General features: G+C 42.7%; 1 protein-coding gene across 1 annotated transcript in view; it reads left to right on the forward strand.

Moving 5' to 3' along the window:
* The window catches only part of MKX (mohawk homeobox), a 55,597-nt gene that overhangs the window by 12,732 nt on the left and 18,770 nt on the right, over positions 1 to 24,095 (forward strand). Inside the window, exons 3-4 of the mRNA XM_009895132.1 lie at positions 6,714 to 6,867; positions 8,117 to 8,452. Coding sequence (XP_009893434.1) covers positions 6,714 to 6,867; positions 8,117 to 8,452 — 490 coding nt within the window. The remainder of the gene's footprint in view (positions 1 to 6,713; positions 6,868 to 8,116; positions 8,453 to 24,095) is intronic.

Here is a 24,095-nt window from a genome sequence, read left to right on the forward strand (position 1 = left end):
CCCCCCTTACCCCCACCTCCGGCGGCTGCTCTGGGGCGTTTCACAAATGCGAGGGACGGCATCAGCCAAAGCCCCGCCGTGAGCTGGGCAAGGGGCAGCACTGGGCATCAGGGGCGGCATCCGTGAGACCAGCAAAGGTCCTGTGCTCGTCCCTCCCTCCGCCCGCCCCAGGGCTCCCCCTCCAGCTGGACTCTATCCCCCTAACAGGAATTCCCACCTCTGGGTGATCCTGGCTGGGGAAGCGCTAAAGGTAATCAGCAAAAGGTGTGTGCTTTCCCTCCGAGGAAAAGAGGCCCTCTCCCTTTAATCTCGTTCATAAATATAGTGGAACTATTTTCTGCTTAGTCTTTAAAAATCTTCTGGTGAAAAAATAAATAAATCAGTAATGGGAGATTTCAGCACCGAATATGAATTGTTGAAGTTGTAGGGAGCTACTCTTTGCCCTTTTGAAAATGGGCTAGAATGGAAACAGTTACTTTGTTCTGATAATAATCATCACCTGTTGCACAGACATTAGCTTTACCGTACCCACTGTGTGCAGCCGCTTGGCATGCTGTGACTGTGCTTCACGGTCTTGCAGGAATTATTACAGTGTAATTAGACATGGGGAGAAATTGTTTTGCTCGCAGGTAAAACTCCCCTGAAATGACTGGCAGTTGTGTTGCAGCAAGAGGTATAAAGTTGGCTGCAAATGTTTATAAATCTTACTTCTTTGTTCTCTTTGCCATCTGGCACTCTATTGAAATATGTGGTTAAATGCTGTCGGTTGCTGAGCGATGCTATCTCAGCTCTGGATGCTGCGAAGATTTATGCATTGTGAATAATCTAATTTCCTTACTGGGAGCTACTGCTAGGTGCATAAAATGAAACCCATGTGTTTGCAGGATCGGGTCCTCGGCACTCTGCCTAACGCATTATGTGTCACTTTGCAAAGGACGTGAAAATATCAAAATAACATGAAGCATTAGAAAAAGGAGGTGGTAATTCAGCATTATTATTTTGAGTACTCCTGCAAAAAAAAAAGCCAGTGCTATGAACTTCAATCCTTGTAACAGCAAAATGGGAAACTTTTACACTTTAGTACCTCACTGTGAAACTATTGCACTAGAAAAAACACTAAAGCTTTGACAAAAATAATATTAACATCTCAGAAAATGCCAGTTATAACTGGAAGATATAGTTAAAACAACTTCTCTTGCTTTTAAAAACTATACATGAAAGGTTTGTTCAGACTTTAAAAAATACAATTACATAAACACTACCACTCAGTGCCACAATTCAGTGGTAGTTTATTGGACTATGGCTTTTAGAATATTCCTGTATTTTTACGTGAGATTTAAAACATACATCCAGAATACACGTTGGGAGACTTTCACATTAATGACATCTTGAGGAGTTCTGTTCTTTTGTAAATGCCACGGAATGAACAGACAAGGAGAAAAAATGGTGGGGTTTTGCAGTATTTCTCTCGTGGCAGCTTTGATAAATCCGGATGGGGACATGCTGTGTTAGCCTCTGTAAAAGCATCAAGTGAGCCATGGCCGCTACTCCATGTTTTACGATCTACTTAAGGTGTAGAATAAAATAAAAAAGAACCATGGAGGGCTACATTTATCTCTGTTAGACCCCTACGCCTCCAGTGGATTTATGCTGAAGCTGAATTTGACCAGCCTTATTTCTATGAACTGTAATATTTGAAAGAGCTGTGCAAACCAGCACATCTATCTCCACTTATAGAAGCACACCATCAAAAAGAAACCCCAGATGTTTCTGCCATCATTTGGGTGCAATGCTCTTTTAATCCAGGAATACGATAGCATCTGTACGAGAGGTAAATACATATGTCTGGCAGCAGCAGTAATTCCTCAGCCTGGAAGAACAAAACAACGCACGCCCCACATCTACTTTTCAGATGCCCAGAAAGAACAAGACTGTAATCCAGATCAAAATTCTTGTTCTCTGAGAGAGAGAGAGAAAGCGCCAGGCTGTGATCTCAGTCACGCTGGGTACATCTGAAATAGCTTCCCCGAAGGCTGTGCTCTTTCAGCTGAGTGCTATAACCAAGAGCAGGCTCGGGACTGGGCTTCGGTACCTGCTGGAAAGCTTTGCTTCTGTCCCAGAGGGGCACTTTGCAAAAGCATCAACCAGGGGCTCTTGTGATTGCTTTTCTAATCTAGTAACACCAGACATCGTTGGAGAACCAGGAATCGGTGTACGATGCTTTTTCTGGGTTTCATGCCCTCACGTTCACTGACCTGTCTTATATATCCTACTCTTCTTCCATTTCTTGGTGCCGTCCCGCAGTGTTTGCTCTTGGTGGGAACGTACACTTGCGCTCACAGCTTTCCACTCCTGTGGAGGCTGTTGTCTGCTGACAGCTATTACCTCGTCCCAGCATCCCTCGTGTGCTGACGCCTTGCCATTGGAAGCCCTTGGGAAGACAAAAGATACTGTTGAAAATGCCTTTGATTTTTCACCAAAATGCTGTTTAGGGAATGAATGGTTGAGTTTTTTGTCTTTCACCTCACTGCCGACCTTGGAAAAGATCTTTAGCGGCTGCCTGGAAGATGATGTTGGTCACAATAATATTGATAATATAGCTGTAATTTTTCTCCACGTGCTTTCTTTCATCTAATGAACCTTATTCCAGTCTGTACCATCTATTTAACGGAGCTTTTGCACGACTCTGGCATGTATAAAGCCGATCCTTCTGTGAGACAAGGAGGTGAACATCCAGCCCTCTTTTCTACTGTTATTATTAGGACAGTATCTGCATGTGAGATCGTACATAATTTTATTTTCATTAGTTTTGCTATCATCCAGTTGGCTGATTTTAAATTCATTTATTCCACCTCACTGTTACTTTGGCTTAACCCCCTGTTCCTGGGCGCAGTGTGGCAGCAAGGGGGCAGTTCACCTGCGTGTCCCACAGTACTGCAGAAGGCAAGTCAAACTCTTTTAAGGAGGTAGGATTTTGCAGGAATCATAAATCGTCTTGTTTCTTAATAAGCAGTAGCAAAACCTGGGGCAAATTCTGGGCTGACTTATTCCTGATCAGGCCAACAAGGTCTTCGGGAGTCCTCAAGGCAAATGTTATTGCAGCTTTCAGTCCAACAGTCCAAAGTTTTCTACTTCCCCAACTGCCAAAGCAGGAAACCAAAAAAGCAATATAGTTTGAAGAGGCATTTTATGTTTTACTCCAATTAGATTCCAATTCAGAATCCAATAATTTGTCCTATTAATGTGCTACATTTTCGTTTGTATTATTACCACAGTGCTTGATTTATTTTATTTTAAATTTTGGGTTAGATGTTCTTGTGAAATAAAAAAGAAAAATGGCTGTATATTCCTTCCAGAAAGAAATATGAATGGCTGTATTCTTGAAGAGGCGTTTTGTGCAATACTAGGATTAATATATTGGTCATGTGCTGCTATGGATTTAATATTATTCAGATTCATAAAGGCATATCTGGATTACTGGAGGAGGAGAATCGCTTGATTTCTGTTCCCTTTCTGAAACTTTGGCCATTCTTAAGCAGTGAAGCAGAACAAATTACAATAAAATTGAAGAGTCTCTTCAGAAGTAAAGCCAGAGGGTCAATATTTCATGATGCTGATATAAGTACCTGATGCTCTTTGGGAATGACTGAGCTGCTGTAAAATACGAGTGCTGGAAAGCACATCTATTATCGTTCTCCTTGAGTTTTGGTCTTTTTCCTTCCTGGAGAACTACATGATTGTTACTTTACAAGAATGGTGACTTCCATCATGCGTTTTTTCTCAAGATACTTCATTCTTTGTGAGGTTTCTGAGACAAAGTTTTCTCAATGGGGGTTGGGTTTTTTTTTTATTATTTTTGGAGGTCAGAGTAGTGTAACTTGGGACCATGGTAAAGGGTGGCTGGCTTCTGGCAGGTTTGGTTGTTTCTTTTTTGTAGTAGCTTAAGTAAGTGTGGCGCAAACAGGCACTTGTCGCGTGAGTGGGACCCACAGCAGTAGGCATGCAACTTTTTAAAGACCACATTTGGGGCTGGTTGAAATGAATGACAAAACTGTCCTTGGCTTTGAAGGAGCCAGGAACAGCCTGTAATAACCCAGGCGGTGGGTGGAGTTTGGGGTGAGCGTGCTGGCTGGTACAGCCTGTGGCCACGCAGCCTCTTCCAGTCCCCACACCTGGAGGTGGTCCAGGACTGAAGAGTGGGAGAGATGTTGAATCTCTTGATGTCAGAGATCAGGGTTTTCCAGCAACATACAGCAGTGCCCAAGAGCAGGAAAGCATCCCAAGATACCACACCGTAGATCTAGCCTAAAAATCTCTTAAGTGGGTTTGCCTTACTTCCCTTCAGCTTTAACAGGCCTTGTTGTAATTGCATGTGGGATAAGAGTTTCTGGAGTGTTTGCTGCTTGGTGCTTTAGCTGAAAGCTCCTCTTGTAAATGCTGACTTCAGGTTCTTTCATAATGATCAAATACTACGATTTCCCCCTCTCATAGCAGAAGACTTAAGATATGACTCATCTTTTCATATTGATATGCAGAAAGCAAAGTGCTGGCATGGGAAGAATGAGCCCAAAATAAACCAAGAGTACCATGCAAAAATCACTCCTGCTAAATTTAATTGCTTTTATGTATGAGTCACACTAATACTACCCTATCTTTCTCCTCTGTACATGGCACTTCACTGATGAAGTATTTCAATATGTAATAAAATGGAGCATAATGAACCTCTTTCTAGTGAGATGTTGGAAAGCTGTCAGTTTTGTAAGATGCTGCAGTAATTGCTGTAATATTCAGTGGGACCCTGGCTTGATCCATCTCTCGTTACATACTTGATTTCAGATTTATACTAAATCAAGCAGCAGCCAGGTGACTGCTGCTTCAGCTGAGCAGTCTGGAGTGAGTTTGTTAAGAGCATTAGAAAGTGGATGGATTCCAGCCCACCCTTTCTGGTTTACTGTAATGATTGCTGTGTCAATATGGTGAATATAAACAAGTAGCCTTGGAAGAGAATGAAAATTACTTACTCTTCTCTGCCAGCTACAGTTTTGGTCTTCTAACCTGTCATAGTAAACTACATGGTTTGTAAAGTTATGTGTTTGGCATCTGAGCGCTGATCCAGGGCTCACTCTATTTTTAGTGGAACCCTGTTTCATGTAAACGTGATTTTAAGTAAAATCAAAGTGACAGGCTTAAGGCACCACTGCTAAGTTCTGGGTGCGACTCTGAACTGAAGTTTTGTTTTTCGTTTAAGCAGATAGTGTTTGTTTTTCTCGTAATCACCCTAGAACAGATTATCAATCCAGAATAATTAGCCAAATGCTTCTGTGTGATTTATACAACATTAGCTACAACAGACAGATGACAAAACTAGGGCCAAAATCCAACACTGATGTCTGCAATTTGGCTCTCTAGTAGGTAGGGTAGCATGTGTTGATAAAACTTGCTTTACTTGCTTTACAAGTTAACATAAGTGCAATGGTATGATCATTCCCAGGTCAGAATACAACTGCAGTAGTCATCTCGGCTTCCTCTGTGTGCACTTTCACAACACAAAGATGTGAGCAGGGCTGTAGACTCTCTCGACATTCTTTACATTCTCCTTTGCGAGTAATGCTACTCTGCCTCCTTCCTGCAGAGGTCATGTCAAAATACACTTATTCCTGCGAGGAGTAAACAGCGTTTTTAAGACCTGATTTATCGTTAAATAAATATTGTTAGAGTGTAAGGTAGCTTGCCTCTGCTTTTGCTCGTAGTAAGGTTATGGTGAGGTCACTCTGTCAGTATCAGTATTTCCAATTTTATGTATTTTAGTGTACGGAGGAATCAAGGCCAGCATTTTCTCAGGTATGCTTTCATGCAAAGTCACTGCAAGTACACACATCCCATTTGACAGTTTGATCAGCACTGCTGGCACAGAAGACTATACCATGCCCTTTTGCTCTTTTTGGACCTTAAGCAGTGTGAAATCCTTGTGCTTGAGCCTTTGTGGTGACCCTGTATGGTAGAAGGATACTAACATGTATCTATTTTGCAGCATCAAACACTAGAAAATGCTGTGCAGCTGAGAAAGAAGACAAGCCAGTCTCTTGTTTAGTAGTCACTGTGTGAGGGATCTGCATCCTCACTGCTTTTCAGGGTTTCTGTAAGAGAAAGAGTTCATAAAAGCTGCTGCTCTGTAGAGCCAATAGTTGATTTCCGCAGTGACTCAAAGCAGGTTGTATTCTGTGCAGGACTTTCCTGATACCCACCAGCTGTCAGACTACTGATAAGGTGCAGTGCGAGGGAGGATTTGGGTTTTGATGTAACCAAATTCAGAATGGGTTTTTCTGTTCAACAGCCTTATTGTAGCCTACATAAATGTCAGAGGCAAATTACCGAACATTAGCTATTTGTTTTAATTTAGGATGTTAGTAATATATCAAAGGTTTGTATTGAAAGTTTAAAAAAAAAAAAAAGATGAAGATAAAATGAGTATTTTGGGACACCTTAATTAAAACCTTGTTAATAATGATGGTTTGCTAACACTTGAGAAGGGTGGAAAGCATGAATCTGTCTGAGGTTCCTGCTCTGCTCAGTGATAGTTTCACTGACTTCTGTTCATGTTGTTTGCCATTTTCTTAGGGCACACATAAAACTTATGGAAAATCTGTGGGTTAGGTTTGTTTATTTGCTTTTTTTTTTTCCCAAGAGAAACTAATACATTCATTTTCCTGCAGGTGTCAAACTGGTTTGCCAATGCAAGACGTCGCCTGAAGAACACTGTCAGGCAACCAGATCTTAGCTGGGCTTTACGAATAAAACTGTACAACAAATATGTTCAAGGAAATGCTGAACGACTCAGCGTGAGCAGCGATGACTCATGCTCTGAAGGTTTGTTGATGCTCTTTTTATCAATTTTGAACTGATTAAAATAGGTTTAGAAAGTATCAGATACCCTAAGTTAGCTCTGGTTTCTCACAAAATGCCCTCAGTGGATCTGCCTTTATTTTTTGTGAATTAAGTGCCATTTTTGGCCCTCAGCTACCATGCAGCTGTGCAAAGTGGGATTGTGTAGGTTAATCGGGGTGACAGTGTGGTTGCATGTTATATGCCTGTTCCGTAGAGCATTTTTACTAGAAAGAATGAATTGTTTTTGCATTAGATTCTTCAAGACTGTTGCTTTAATCTGCATTAAAAGGAAAAATTGATTGCGTTTGTTGGTTTAAGGAGAAGAGAAATCTCTCAACTGTTACTTTGCTTGATGGAAGGTCTATAGCAATATCACATCATTGACAAGAGAATCTGATTAACAAGAGAATCTGATTTAATCTGATTAACTTCAGTGGGGCTTATTATGTGGTAAACTATTACTGTATTTATTTTATATATTTTACCAGCAAACCTTTTCCTTAAAAGGTGCACTGAAATTCTCTTTCTTATCCAAATTAACAAATGTAGGATTTTTTTAAATAGCACATTGTATTTTTAATATAAAAGTTGTATTAATTATGTCTGTGAGTGCCTTTTTCAGTCGGTTGTGACATGGAGATACACTGACAGGAACAAATACTGCAGAACATTGTCAGAAATGTGTAGGTGAATTTTTAGAAGAATATGTTTCAATTTGTATTCAGTTTCAAATCTCTTTGTTCCAATTTCAGTTTGCACTCACATTTGTTTGGTTTGCACTTCCCTTTAAAAGATTTGTTGCAGGACAATTGAAAGAGTACAGTGTAAGCAAATACATTTAAATATGTCATAGTACTCAGAAGAAGCAAGTTTCAAGTTATGCTAGTAAGAAATCAGTTTATTCACCCAGATTTTGAAATTTTTTTCATTGATTTAGGGCACTTACCAGTTTTTTTTTCTACCTGCCTTATGTTGCTCATGAACAAATTAGACCAAGGCACTGTTTTCTGTAGTTAGTTAATTTGGAATAGCTGGAGCATGTGAGAACACTGGAAACTACTGTGAGCAATGTGTGAACAGAAGAAAATGAAAATCACTTTCTAATGCTGAACTCTAAAATTCTTTGTCTACTTTTAGTTATATTTATAGCAATTTAAAACATGTAGAGAAAGCCTCTTGTTAAATATTAGGTATTTGATGCATTACTGTGTCTTTCCTCCTTTCTTTTCAGATGGAGAAAATCCTCCAAGAAACCATATGAATGAAGGGGGATATAACAAACCGGTTCATCACACTGTGATTAAAACTGAAAGTTCAGTAATAAAAACAGGAGTGAGACCAGAAACAAGTGCCAATGAGGATTACGTGTCGCCCCCCAAATACAAAAGCAGCTTATTGAATCGTTACCTAAATGACTCCTTGAGACATGTCATGGCTACTAATGCGGCTATGATGGAAAAAACAAGGCAAAGGAATCACTCTGGTTCATTTAGTTCCAATGAATTTGAGGAGGAATTGGTGTCTCCGTCGTCATCAGAGACAGAAGGCAATTTTGTCTACCGGACAGGTAAGGGATTCTTTCTGCATCATTTCTAATACAGCCAACTTTGGTGGATGGTGTCATCTGGAATGAGTGTCACCTGATGGTGCCTTTTATGAGCGTGGATAACTCCTGTCCACCCTCTGGTATGAGAGTGGATCACTCCTGTCCAACCTTTCATTCACTGGAGAACTTCTGTCAGCAGTATTGAAGTTAAATGCTTTTACTGACCACTAATGAAGCTGCTTTGCTTTCTGAATGGAGCTATGGGACTGATTTTTGAAATGACGCTTACAGGCCAGTTTTGTCAGCACTAAGACACCTTAAGAAGGAGAAAACTCTTAAGCATTCTGTTACAGCAAGGGAGGACTAGAGGGCTGAAGTACTCCGTGGCTCCAGCTGGAAGGAAGAGGAGGGCTTTGAAATTTCAAGGTGGCTGTTTGTGGCACTTGCATGAGCTGTATGCCCCCCAATGGAGGGCACGTGCACATCTTCCCCTGTTGTACAGCATCTTTTCTGTCCTCACAGAGCCTTCTCCGGTGTGTGGCCCTTTGGTGCTCGTGCATCTCTTAGCAATGCATGAATTAGTTTAGACCAATTTCTGCATCACTCTGCAGGCACAGTGCACTGAACTAAGGGGCCACAGACTTGGCCAGTAAATATCTTGGCTTGATGTTTTTTTGAAGGGTTACACAGAATTTATTATTTTAATCTTATCAATAAAAATATAAAAGCATGATTTATATCATCTGCTGTGTCAGAAGGCGGCACATGGGACTGCCTGGTTCATGCCAGTAAACTGCTGTAAATCAGGGGAAGATCAGGACCTGCTCAGGTCCCTGTGGGGCACGGAGTGCTGGAAGGCTCCTCTTGTGAAGCTTGTTCTGTATTTCTTTGGGGACATAAGACAAAGGCTGTCCCTTTGTCTGTGAAAAAAATCAAGTCTTGCATCCCAAGCTCTGGAGGACTCTGCCAGCGTCTCAGGTTTCCACCCATTGCAGTGGCCCTTCACGTTGTCCCAGGGCCTTTCTCGGGGGGTTATTCTGTCAGGGAGCACCCTGCGGGCAACACCGCTTTTGGGATGGATGAATGGAAATTGATGACAAGTACTGGAGGGCTTCGCACTGAAGTTAATACAGATTTAGATGTTGCACTTGGTTGCCCTTGTCTTCCCTGGCAGGCAGGTTTGGGTGCCCCTCGCCTTTGCCACCTCTCACGTTTGCAGCCTTTTCCCTCGCTTTCCTGGCCCGTTTCATGTGATGGAGCCACAAGGGTTTCAGGAGGCTGTGTGCTCTGGTGGGGGTAGGAGGACTTTGGTGCATGCAGGTTGTCAGGGGATGACCAAGGTGGGAGTGGGGGTCCCCTAGAGAAACGGGATCTCATGGGGAGCATGAATAGTGCACGCACAATGAGTAAGTTTCAAAATTAACTCTCTCTGTTCATTTAGCTTTTTTTTTTTTTTTCCCCCAACATACCGAATGCATTTGGTCCGCATTATGGGCGTATTGTCTGCCAAGTTTTATTTTTAAGTGAAAAGTTACTCAAGAACAGATGCAGCAGCTCAGATATGTAAACTTCTGTTTTTCTGTGCTTTTATACCATAACTTAAAAATGGACCCAATGACTTTTTAAAAATTGTAATAAATTTGCTACTGCATTAAGTTCTTCTTGCCAAGTTTCAAACTGCACTGAAAAATACAGTCTTTAGTGAGAAGGCTGAGACAGGCACACAGTAACTGTGTGGGTTCACAGACTGGGCTGGAATGACTAAAACCCAGTATATTTGTCCTAAAAGTTCATAACTAACATTCCTGAAACTCATCTTGAGACTGTAGTTAAGTCAGTTCTTAAATATCTTTGTTAACATTTTAAAGTGCTGTGGCCTTTGATGAGACCAGTAGCTAGGTTTATTCTTTTTAGACTTCCAAAGCAGACAAGCAGTAGCCTGCTGATAGAAGAAAAACATCTGCACACACTGTATTATTTGTTATATCCTTCCCATATATCTGTGCACAATCAGGAAAAAACAGGTAAAAATAGGCTTTTTTCAGCTACAATATTACAGTCCTGCTAATGATTTTCTGATGATGTTATAACATGCAGAAAATGAGCCCTTCATGAACAAAGCAGATATTTTTGAGTTATCATCCATTCATGAAATCTGTTTACAAATAGACGAAATTATCCAAATGATTGTTAGATAGAAAGAGATAAATAAGGACATTTTATTTTTTAATATCTTTTCTCTGTAATTTGAATACCTGAGATGGCAGTTCTCAGTGCAGTTGTGTAGCAGACCTGTGTCTCTGTTCTCAAAAATAGCTGCAATCTGTTTTGGATAAGCAAAATATCAGGGTATGTCTGACTGTACCACTTATACCTTCCTCAAAGCAGCAACTGTATTTTTAAGTGAGATATCACTGCTTGCGAAGAGCTCCTCACTGCAATTTTTTAAGTGAAGTAGCTAATTTTTAACACAAAAGGGTCGAAGCAGAATTGCGAAGTCCCTACTAGATGTTTTAGTTTATGAAGACATCTTGAATAGTATTTCAAAAAGCACAGAGGGAAAACTGATTGACATTTTGTTTTTGAGAGACGTTTGGCAAAGCTGCTGTGCTCCTCAGAGCAGGCAGTCATCGGTGTTGAAGCAAATTCTTTATGGTACTTCCCTGGGAAAGCAACTTTTTGTAGCAGATCGTGAGTAAAAAGCTTACTCACCACGTCTGGTTCATGTTATGGGCCAGACCCTGATTTCAGGTACCTCAGTGTGTCCAGAGCGACACTGCTTGCAGAATTCCTGGGGTCAGTGTGGCCACGTGCGTCTCAACAGCCTGTGCCGAATTAACAGGGCACGAGCACAGCGTCCAATGACAAAAACAAGAAATTGCAGTTTAAAGTTTATAAGGAAAACGGGTTGTACAGTTTCCCATTTCAGTCATTAACATGCTTATAAACACGGGACCATATGCTGCTCTAGCTTCAGGCAACTGGGAAATCCCATGTGAAGATCAAGGACAGGCTATATAACCCACTGTCAGGAGAGTGGCCTCACTTCGTACCCCGGCACGATTGTCGCGAGCTTTTCAGAAGCAGCTTTAATGCTGGGGTGGGAGCGGCAAACCCCGATCCCAGGTCTCTCGTGGGTACGGTGCCCACGCTGCTCCGTCCCGCTCCGGCTACGCGGCGCGGGAGCCGGGGAGCTGCCGCGGGAGGCAGTGCGGGAGGCTGACGTGGGGAGGATGCAGCAGCCGGGAGAGAGTGCAGCCCTACTCGGATATGTCACATATGTAAGCGTTTCTGTCGTAAGTTGATATGCTTATGTATATAACGTGACATACGCGAATGTGTTCACTTAAGGCTGAAAATTTCAGTTCCGATTAATCCTAGCGCAGGTATAATATATAAATATATATAATTGGTCAAATATGTGTCTTAAACTGACCACCGAAAGGCTTGGTTCAGTATTTTTGTTTAGTTAAAAATCCATGTTGGAGAACAAGTTTTCATTAACTCCTTGGCATGCTGTCATTCACAGCAGGTTCTCTGTGTGACAGGAATAACTAAAACCAGACCTGCCTATCTGTGTTTGTTGTACAAGCGCATGCAGAAACAACAGCCTGACTGCAACAAGCACTCCAGAAATCTGTAAGGAAAAGATCTAATAATGCTTCTAGTGAGGCTGGACGTAAATCTAAAGCGGCAACGTCAGTCTTGGGTTTACGGATCACTAAAATGCTGACTTTTTCTGTAATCATGCTGCGGTGCTCTGCGAGTACCCTATCGTCAGTCACCTGCGGGAACAAAATGTTCTGCGTCGTTACAGCACAAGGAAATGAAAAATCCCAACTTTCTGGGATATCGCTGTCTGGTGAGCTGCGTTTGGTGAACGAAAGCAAAAATTAAAATGAGAGAAAGAGAGATGAAATGGCAGGACAGGGAGTTTTCTAACTTTTCTGTAGGCAGATTTTCATTGATTTTACTTTATGTTACTTAGCGCAGTAGAAAAGCCAGAACAAATAAAAATAGTGAGGAAACTAAAGACTTGCAGGCCTGGAAAGGAGGGTGCCTTTTAAAAAAACCTCTTGAATGACTGGTTGATTTTTGAAGATGTTTGATCTCTATTTTTAGTTGTTTATACTCAGGAGTGTGCTCTGTTTCTGATGTTTTCATTACCACTGCCTTTTTCTTTCCTCTCGCCTTCCTTTCTTTCTTTCATTTGGATACTGCAAAGTTTGTGATTTATAAGGCATGATCCTGGGTCGTTTATTGCAGCACACTGAGCACCTCTGATGGGACTCTCAGCACACTGCAGGATCAGGCCCACATTCATACAGAGCACTTAAATGTAAGGGTATAGCCATGCACATAAGTACTATAGAGAGACACACGCAAGCTGCAGAACAGTGCTGTGATTTTGTGTGGTCCTTGCCAACTTTTCCTCGCAATTTAACATTTTTAGAAATTAACATGTAATTTAAAAATGAGCCATAAAATCTAAAAGCATAATATGAACACAATGGAACCTGTTTTCAGAAACAACTCGAGGGACCCGCAAAAACCGCTAGTACCAGCGACTTTTGCAAGTTTGATCTAAACGGTGCTGGAGACCTTGGGGATACTTTAAAATAAATGGTAACCTGGGAGAGCTGAAGGAGGTCCTTGTTGCAGATCCTAATGTCATCCAGAAGCAAAATGGAAAAGGGGAATGTCAAGTACAGTATTAAATGCACACAGCAGCATAACTGCAATTGAAGGTTACACAGTTAGGATCATATTTCTGCAGGAATTTTATTATTACATGACCTGATTCGTCAACACTGAAATAGCATGGAATTGAGAACTGAGGAGAGGATTGCATTTAATTTGCTGTTCTGTTGTTTTTTCTAAAGAAAGATTAAAAGGAAATGGCTTTACTACAGGGACAGTGTCAGGTTTAATATACCAGATGTGATAGCCCAAACTTGAGAATTTTAAAGGTCCTGCCCACTCTCCGCTAGTTAAGTTGGTTATTCACTTTTTGCATTTCTTTCAGTTTGAACAGCAAAAATCAAATAAGCTGGTTTTTAATTCCCTTTAGTTTCTCGGTTTCTCAGTATTTGAGCTGCGAGGCGAACGGGTGGGGATTATTTCCACATGCCCCTGGAAAACAGCGCTTCATCAAAACTGAATCTTTTCTGTGGAAAGGTCGCAGTTTCAACCTCTCTCAGGTGGGGGACTGGAGGAAGAGAGCACTGGGTGGGCTGGGAGCATGGAGAGCGCCGGGGGCAGAGCACCCTCCCAAAAGCCTGGGCACCCGGGGGCTGCCAGCGGGCAGGGGAGAGCTTTGCCTGGAGGCAGCCCCGCTGGGAGGGAAGCGGCACTCCTGGCAGTGTTAGCTTTTCTGAGCCCTTTCTCTCCACTGCCTTCTTTTAATGGTCAGTTTTGAGGGAAAAGAGAGTACTTGTTTCCTCACAGGTGCTGGGTGCAAACACTGTGCATCCTTGTTTTGTCCGTTTGTTTTCAGATGCAAATGGCTATGAGTGTTTTGGGGGTTGTGTTTGTTTTTTTCTTTTTAAACCAAAATATGAAAGATACTGGAGGTTGGGCTATGTGTGGGTCAGATGCGCTTCTAATAGCAGCGTGTTCACGGATATGATTTGGGTATAATTGCCGCGGAGACCCCACAGAGCGGAGGAGGTACGTGTGCACCTCTGCTGGTTTTGCTTCTGTTGATGTCATGGCACATTTTCCATGTACTTCAGTAAAAACTAGCTTGAGCCAGTTGCTTGGCCGCAGAGGATTTTCTTCAAGTCAGCTTGCTTCAGGGCAGCACGTCTCAGGATCCTGACAGCTTTATCATCACAGAGAATGAGATGTTCTTGCATGAATGATTTGAAATGGAAAAGATGACAACATCTGACCAAAAAAATCAGAGAGAACAAAAAAATCAGGGTATCAGCCATGTTTCCATGGCCACAGGTTGCTGCTGCCCGTGCCGGTACAGCAGCCCGCCTCTGCTTCTCCGAGGCCATTAAAATTTCCCCAATGCAGATATTTGCAGCAGCAGCCAAAAAAGCAGCAGACCCCTGTGCTTGCCCAAGACCTCTCTCAGACACAGCAGGAAAAATGTATGGTGCTGTCACCGACCGCTAACAACTATATATTTTAATACTCTTCTTTAGAGTTAGCCAATGCTCCAGGCCTCAGCAAGAGCTGTTCCCTGGCAAGCCTCGGGCCTCGTTCATTTAGCGAAGGTGTGTGTTCAAAGAGAAAGGAATATTTATCCCCATTTTCCCGTTGTTCAAAAGGTCTTCAGAATTATGCTTGGGTCTTAAAACCTGGGGCCAGCCCAAATGCGAATGTTTCAGGAAATTATGTGCGTGGAAAAGCACATGGTCATAAATCAGGCTGTTTTCCAGTTTTAGCTGTAGACTGCATGGCTAATAATGAATATAATAGGGAAATTAGTGAGAAAATTAGCAGTTAATTTAAAGAGTGTGTGAAACTACAGCTTGGGAAAACTGATTTAGTGAAATGCATGTGATACCTTCTCCCCTTCCACTGCCTGAGCAGGATTTTCCCCGGTAGCTGAATTTCTGTGCAGATCTCTTACGGCAGAAACGTCGGGCTTCCGTGGTGCCGTGCAGCATTTCAGCCCTCCTGGGCTCAGCACCGATTCAGGGCATGCATGCGTGGCAAAAGGAAGCATTACTTAAAGGAAGAAGGCAGAGGGGGGGGTCAGGGGGAGATAACAAGATGAGATAACGGGGAAATGCACCGGCTGGAGCAGAGCAGCAGAAAGCCCTGGGTGCTGCAGCCCTGGTGCAGTGGATGGGGATGGAGCGGTGCGGTATTGGGCAGGAGTGTGGGTTTGCATCCCGTGGGTCGTCCCCATAGCCTGGCCATCCTGCGCTGCGTTGCTGTGCATGCAGAGGGACCCTGCCACTGAGGCTGTCCCTCGATAGGCTTCTGGGGGCACAAAGGAGGGTACGCCTGCTCTCTTCCCCTACCCGGGAAACCCGGCAGCAAAACATGATTGTCAGCTGTTTTTGCCAAAGAGGGGATGTAGGCTAATGAACGTGAAAAACATGGCACAATTGTAAACAGAAAAGAGAAAAAGGGGAAGAAACCACAAGTGTTTGCAAAGACAGAAATGCAGAGATGTGTGCTGTCACCCCATCAGGAGTGGCTTTGAAATCACACACTTAACTTTATATATCACTGATTGGAAAATGTTTTTGAGTGCAAAGCCATGACCGGAGGCAGATCACCCCAGTGCTGGGCTGCAAGCAAGACTTGTGCAGGCTCCAATGCCAAAATGTGCCCATTCTGCTCCTCGGGGCTCACGTGGATCTCCAGCTGGCTCTGTCCCTGCACAGAGACATCTGCCCGTGGCACCTGCAGGGAGAAGAAAGAGAAATTACAGGGATAAAAACCTTCTTTTTTGCCCAGTGAATTACTTGTGCATATGAAATCTATCATCTTCACGAGTAACCGCTGTCTTCGCTGGCACTTATTAACGCAGTAATCTATGCGCAGTGCAGCAAAGTGTGACCAGAAGGGGACAGGAAAGTCAGGCGCAGGTGGGATGGAGCAGTGGTGGGAGGGGGGACGAGGGCTGGACTTTTCACATTCTGGGGCAGTAAATTTAAAGGAATGGCGAGCCCATAAACGTTTCACTTCTTTCTGGAAAAAAAGCCTGAATTGAAACTTCATACCTGATGTGGGGTTCCTGCGTGTCCCAGCCTCCTTCCGCTGCTGGGGAGAAATAATGCAACTTTGGGTAACGTCCTGGTAAATTCTGCTTGTAGCGTGGACTGTGCCCTGCGCAGTGTTACAGTGCTGCTGTTCATGTTGGTGTAGTTAAGGCTGTATCTGTGTTTCCATTAGAACCCTTTTAATCTGCAAATTTATGACCCAGCTGTAAAAATTCAATCCAGACTGAAACTTGGCGTGGGCAGTGTTCATTCTTCCATCTGTGGAAGGGATTTAAGCAGGTACATCCCAGTAATAACCGTCCGAGTTAGGCTTGTAAATTTGGAGCATGATGACTGCTGAATAAAACTGTGAGCTTCTCAGTAGCCCCGGAGTTTGAAATATTTTATGCCTGTGGTGAGACTAGTGGAAAGCAGCTTGTTTGCGTTCGGTCATATAGCTGTAAAAAAAGAAAATGTTTGGGGATTTTCTGCATTTGCTTACATGCACAAGCACATGCGTTTTCCTTACCATGGCAATATTTTGATGTGGGTGGCAAATGCTTGAAATGCTGCAGGGTCTTGCTCCAAAGAAGGGTTTGATCACTCCCAGGTAGTGTAAGAAATTGTATTCATGCTGGTGCAAACAGTAGGATTTATCTATTGATCGTAATAGAAAAAAATAGGGAAATAAAAAGACCAGATTGTTTTCTTTTGAGTGGATTCTTCTTAAAATATCTTCAAAACTGATTCAGTATTGAACTGCAAAATTAGCTTTATTTACCATCACTTCCTCCCATTTTAATTTTCTTTTCTAAAAAGCTGCACACTGAATGTCCCTGACCAGATAGACTAGTAATCTTATCTGATCCAGCAAATCCTATTTCCCTTTGCAGGTTTGTGGTTTTTGAAAGTCATTCTGTAACTTAAAAAAACTCCTTTATGTGTTTAACTGAAATTTTTTAGGTCATTTGTCCATAATGTGAATACCAGAAGCGTAATGATGAAAGCAGTTTAGCAAGACCAGACTTCTGATCTTCCATGTGTATTCACAGAGAAGCTTTAGGGAGGGTTTTGGCACAATTTGAGAAGTGGATTGAAGGGGTCTCTACGTGGACTAATGTTAGGCTCAGATGAGTTTATACCCAGCCACTCAGAAAACTCCTTGACCGTATTAAGAAAATGTGGGGAACCTGTGGGTGTTGTTTGTGTATGAGATTTTTGCCATCCTGATGGAGGAAGGGGAGTGCTCATAAAAACACCTGATCCAGAAAAACATCCCTCATCTTCATCTGTAAAGTTCAGTTTCTAAATATCCAAAACCAGAAAAGCAGAGTTGGATTCAGTTTTATTTAATCTACTTCACTCCAAACTTAAAAATCTGTGTATGAGATACAAGGAGTAGATGTGGAAATTATCGGTGATTGCTAAAGACCATTTGAGGTCTTTTATGCTTTATGGCATTAAATTGGCATCAGATAGCCACTTCAGATCTGTTAAAGGAAAAAAATGTCCTAACAGTCAAAACGCACAGAAGGCTTGTATAATATAAGTGAGTTTTATGTGAGCTACAAACAACAAAAAAAAAAGGAGCAGGAGTTTTAAGTAGGAAAGTAAGTTGGAGAAGTAAACTGCATTGTAGAAAATCTGGAAAAAGTAAAAACAATTCAAACAGAAAGAGATCAGATAAACAGCTAGAGCTGGAACAGCTGAAAAGAAACACACAAAAATAGGTAAAGCGAAATTCCAAGGAGCCATGAAATGTGTTTTCCTTAATTTTTCACAGTGGCCTTGAAACCTGATGTTGGAGACTCTATCTCTGTTCTTTCACTGATGGCCAGAAGTTGAGGTTAGGATGACCAGATCGTTTGGTATGGCACTGACATTTCAAGTTAACAGGGATTGCCAAGACTCTCAGTTATGACACTAAAATATACCGCTATTTCTAGGGCCAATTTTCAGTCCCTCCCTCATGCCTCCACATTGATTTAGGCAACAGACGCATGAAAAGCAAAGCAGCATTCAAAATAATCCCTTAGCTGAAGCTGGGGGAAGGCTGGCTAGTGGGCTGTAGCCAAAATTCCTTAAATGTTACAATGTTTTACATTTCTAAATGTAAAAACTTTCTTTCCAATGTGAGGTACCAGCCAAATGTCTTAGTTACGGTATCTCCGAGTAAAAACTGGCATATGGCCTTGTGGTCATTTGTGGGTATTGACAGATTTACACCATTGAAGATCAAGTTAAATGTTGTCGGTTTCTCCGTCTCCCCTTTCCTTCGTCAGGCTTTTTTTCTCGCAGTTACTATTTGTCAACTTAAATCCAGTTTGCTGGAAAAATGAAGGCTCTTCACGACCTGGCTCTTCAGGAGCAAATTGCCTCAAATTCTTTCTGCTAGCCAAGGTATTTTGTAATGCGTTGCAAAACAGCAGCAGGATTGCTCTCCTTGCACTAGATGTACTTTGTGGGCTAGACACTGTGGGCAGTTTTAATGAGGTCTTGGTGTGCTGGAGAATTCGTCTCGGCCGTTGACTTCACGGAGACTTTTCATCCCAGGTCCCTGCTCTTCTAATTGCTGCTCCCACCCCAAGGAACGGGCTCTGGCTCTGCCCTGTTGTGGGTGAAGCCGTGGGGAGCCTGGACTGGTGGCTGCTTGGGAAGCAGGTCCTGGAGCTGGTGTGCAAATTACACGGTCTGCTCCCGACTATTTAGGACAGCTTTGCACAGGAGGGGTGGTGGATTGCCCGTTACAGGGGCACGCTAAAAATTCATTGTCCTGCTTTGCTCCCCCTTGTGTTGTTTAGCTGGTGTAGCTGTTGGTTACTGCGTCGCTAATCCATTTCCCCTGGATCGTCTTCAAATAGGAGCTTCAGAGCCCAGTACAGCCTGTGAGACCGACGTCGGGGGGGGGAGCATGGGTGCTGGGTGAAGCCTCGGTCCCTTCCCTGTCCGCAGTATCAGAATTGCAATTGTTATGGGCTTCCTAATTATTGAACCTCATCAGTACTGGATGTTTAGAGACACTTTTTGTGGAGAACACAAAAAAGCTGTCCTGCTCTGGCCAGCTCCAGAGACTATAGTGGTGTTTGTAAACCATACAATCTTTCATATACACACGCACACAAGTGCGTTTCCTCAGTGCTCTATTGCGATGATGATATCCGTGGAATTCAAGCCTGCTGCCTTGCCGCTTTGCTGTGCTCACTCCTTCAGCTCAGAGCTGTGCAGGTAGTTCACCGTGGCTGTGGACTTCGCAAAGATAGAGGAAAAGAGGTTCTCAACTGTATTATCCACAAATTATGAGATCTCTTCCTTTCATATCCCATACCACTCTGAGGTGCTTACTCCAGCTTGCCCAGCAAAGCCCAAAATCTTACTCATGGAGATCAGCAGAGAAAACGAGGCTGACCTGCAGGTATTTTGTTTTGTGCAAAAGCCGTTTTTTGGTTGGCTAAACCAAAGTAAAGAAATGCTTCCTTAAACATTTCAAATGAATAAAAATGGCAGACGTCTTTATAAGCCTGTTTTCCTTTTTTAGTACTGTCTCCCAGCACTTCTGCTGCTGTTTTCACTCCTTGTCTAATGAGACTGTGTGATAATAATTTCTCCTGGCTACAAATGCACATAAGTATTAATCTGTGTTTGTTACGTTTGTGGTGGATCTATATAGAGACAAGGTCATTAATATTTCTCAGTCCTCTGTACCTCATTCAGCTCACAGATTCATATTCCTGATTCTGGGCATTCTTATTTCAAAAGGGGCTAATAATTACATCTGATGTCCGACTCAAAGTGCCTTTAGCTTCACTGATAATCGATGGACAGGCATTCATGTTTTCAAACCAAGGCTTTGGAAGTGCTTTATGTTGGAAAAAAGCAGAAATCCAGTGTGCCAAGATCTGGTCTGGTTTTTGAGTGCTTTGGCCCCAAAGCACGCTACATGGTTTGACACACAATGTTCATGTATTTGCAAAGCTTTCCAAACTTCGTTTGTTGAACTCCAGCTGCTTTCAGTGGGATCTTTGCTCACAGATCAAAGACTGTGACCCTCAGAGAATGTAAGTGCTCATATTTGGGTTCTGCTCTTCCTTCATTCCTTGCACAAAATAGGAAAAATAAAGGCTGTATTCAGCCCCATGGTTCTGCTGCACTTGCTGAAGTTTGAGGAGCTCTGTCATCTCTCTGCGGGTGTCGTGGCTGCTCGGAGACACCCCTTCCCTGCCCAGACCAGTGGCAACACCCACCCCGATGTGAGCCCACCAAAACCCTCTCCTGCCTTATGGCCGCATCCTCTTTCTGTCCCATCCCAACAGCCTCCAGGCAGCAACTCCACGCTCCCCCCAGGACCAAAAATCCCTTAACAGGGGCGGTGGGACATGGCTCTGCTGGGGCAAACTCAGCTTGAGCTGCTGGCCCCTGCCCCCCTTCACCCATGGAGAGGCTGCGTCCCACCATGCACCCCCACCTGGGTATGAAAAACCAGCTCGTGGCCCCAGCTGGGAACAGGAGGTCTCAGCAAAAAGCCAGGTCTGGGTGGAGGGCAGCAGGCAGGGTTGGAGCAAGGTATGTCTGAAGGGGGTAGTGGGGAGAGGTGGGTTTGTGCTGCCCCTCGGGGTTATCTGGTAACAGGGCTCACCTTCGTCCTTGGCGAGGTCTGCTCCATCCGAGGATTTTGCTCCCTTGGCCCCTGTGTATCTTTACAGCTGGATTATGGGTTTAGGAAAGCCAAATGCCCTGAGATCACAGATACGTGGTAACTGTTTATAGAGGAGAGGAGGTGGGCAAAAATCAACAGATTCCTGTGATATATTGCCTGTCATCTGTACGTGACACTCCGAGACATTCAAATGCTTAAACTAAAGACCTAAATATAATTTAGTTAGTATAAATATACCTTAGTTATAATAAAATGATAATAGTGGAACTTGGCAACAGAGCAGCTAATAAATACTACACTTTTGAAATGTGCCTGGGATCCAAGTACATACTCTTTTACTGTGTAGTTAAAGCATGTGGCAGGACATGCTAGACCAAGATTTTCTTTTTGTCTTTCCAGTGGAAAACTAAAGTTCTTTGTTTAAGTGAAGCCCGTTGGGAATTTTTTTAGAGTAAAACAAGGAGCTAAAGAATTCCATTCCTCTTTGCCAACTTTTTTCCTCCTTCAAGCCAAATTATCGATTAATGGGGCATTAGATATCAAATACTGCCTAGTTATATTCATACCCATTTTTATTTAGGCTCCTTCAATACTTTCTCATTGGTGCTTCAAACACAGCTGAATTAAAAGATCAGATACTTTCTTGGGAAAAGACTACCCCTTCTAAACATTTTTTTGCCTTATAAAAATAAGGGTCAGTAATCTGAAGGTCACTAAATTTGCATACTTAACCCTATTTCTGATTTTCTGAAAGAAAAAAATATCTGTACGCCTTTAAGATCTTCTTCTTCCTGAGCTTCATTCTTTGCCTCCTTCATTAGCTGTCTCCATTTCGGTACCCTATAGTTTTGCCGGCAGAGCAGCCAAGTGAATGCTTGACCATATTTTTGTCTGGCTCTAGTGAAACCGTGATCTGACAATAGAATACTTTTCTCTGGGTTTTCCTTCTTCCCCTGGGGAACCATACTTCAAGGGCAACCTGCTTGTCCAGCATATGAACATGTGGAAAATCCACTGCTATGCACTAATGATTTTCAGATGGGCAATGGTTGCTGAAAATCATCCCAAGAGCAGCAGCTTCTCCATTGTAGCACCTAACCACTTTGGGATCGCATTGCTCGTAGCTGATCTGGAATAAACGCTTTGCATTTACATATAAGGTGGTGACATGTGCTGCATCACACATGTAGTAACAAAATTTAGGGGGAAAGGAGGTAAAAGTTACAGTTGTGGTTCTTTTTTGGCCATTGCGACACGCATCAAAATCTGACACTTATTTTAGCCTGAAAACATAAATGTAGGAAAAAGTCGAGCTATGCCAAAGATCCATGACAGCAAGGCAGAAGCACCCTAAATATTGTCCACAAATTAATCGCTTTCAAACTTCTGTTTTAAATATTTACAAGGAGACTTGTCACACGCTGGGAGGGAGAAGAACGGTTTTAAATGTTAAATAATTTCTATTACTGTTCTTCTCAGAACTGCATTCTTATTAAACAACTTTCACTTTTAATCTGTAATTAAAGCCAAAGTTTTCTTTTAATTTTAAAAGCTTGTCCTTGGACTAAAATAACGTGGAACATTTTTAAACATTGATCCAAGCTGCTGTAGATACATTTTATTTCAACCACAGAGCCTGCAGTTGGATTCCTCGCTTTGCCAGATCGGCTACGACCGACCTGCGAGTGTGGCAGCAATGACTGTGGAGTCCTGGATGCTGCACTACCAGCGAGGAGGGTTGTTTTTCTGGAGTCGTTCCTCCCTTTGGGCCCTATTCATGAATGACTTAATCTCTGCGTATGATCAAATGTCGTGCAAGTTACTGTGCACGGAAGAATCAAGGAATGCTGCTCTTCCCCGCGTTCCTTACATGGAATTGCTGTGCCTGCCCAGCAAGCAGTTGGAGAGCGGTAAGGGTGGGAAGCGAGCAGCAGCAAAAACACACATAAAAAAACCACCAGAAGCAATATATAAAGAGGGAGACAAAGAAAACAGAGAAAACTTTGAAAGACTAGATGTGCAAGTTGGATTGGGTCGTGCCCAGGCAGCACCAGCTGGAGGGGGGAGCTGGGCTTTTGGCTGGGGGGTGTTACAGGGGCGATACATTCGCCATGAAAAGCAAAAGTGTTCCCCAGTATTTTCTCTGGAGTGTTGGCCATAAAGATGATTTCTAGTGTGTGTATCTATTAGCTTGTTTTGTCTTGGAAAGCAAATATTTACTGTTTTGCTGGGCAGATCTCAAGAAGTTCAGGGAATCAATGCTTAGTCTTTTTATCCTTTTGACCTAATAGCTTGCGTGGTGTAATTCTGCCCTTTCACAGGATGTTAAACCACTTAACTTGAAGCCAAGATGGAGATTTTCATTAGTTGTGCTATTAATTACATAATGCATGCCATACAGGGACCTTTTCTTGTGATGTTTTGGTATTTTCTTAGAGATCCAGCAGAATACAGGGGGTGAAGTGGCGCATAACTGTCTCCCCACTTATACAGACCTCTTCCTAATTCTTTGAAGTTTCAGCAAAATTTTAGCTTATACTAGGTGCTGTTCTCAGTTACAAGTGAAGAAAGGACTCATATTGTCTGAGTTGTTTTTCTCATTACCAACGCCCTGCGGCCTCTGCAAGAAATTCTGTCTGTCTCTCTGTGCCCTGGTGTGGGGATGGATTGCTATAGCAGGACTCCCACGCCAAACAGAGACTGGTGGCAAATGGGGAATAACTGATTCAGGTGCTGAACTCCTCCAGCTGTCAGTGGAAGCTACACTTGTTTGTCCAGGGTGGTGACTGGAATAGTCATTTACCTCTTTTGGAGACACTTTCCATTCCTTTAGTACTGACGATGGACTTAAAAGATGTACTTCGCCTTTCAGGTAGGTTATGGCTGGAGTATCATTTTAGCTGTAGGAGGCAAAAGATAGAAGAAAGGATGGGGATGAAGGGAGAAGGAAAACTCACAGCCAGGAAATAAATACAGGTGGGAAAATAAAGAACAGAAACTTTCAGAAGATTGTAGGGAGAGGAGAGTAACGGAAGAGGATGAGGAAAGGGGAATGCAAAATTGAGGACAAGAACAGAAAGGAAGAGGAAAGGGGAGAGCGATGGAGGGGAGAGAGGAAGAAAGAAAAGATCAAAGGGATGAAAGTAAGAAAATATTGGGGAAGCAGATATGATGGAAATACTGGTAGGAATCTGGAGTTTAACTGGGAAGGGCTCTAGAACATATTAGGGAAGAATAGGAGATGTTAGCATTTTTTGCAATTCAAAATGAGAAGTTTGACATTTCTCCCTCTCAAAGTGTTTGACAAACAAGGCTAGATAAGCATTCAAGATATATATTT

The sequence above is a fragment of the Charadrius vociferus genome, unplaced genomic scaffold, assembly GCF_000708025.1.
Source record: "Charadrius vociferus isolate BGI_N301 unplaced genomic scaffold, ASM70802v2 scaffold61, whole genome shotgun sequence".
Classification (NCBI taxonomy): domain Eukaryota; kingdom Metazoa; phylum Chordata; class Aves; order Charadriiformes; family Charadriidae; genus Charadrius; species Charadrius vociferus.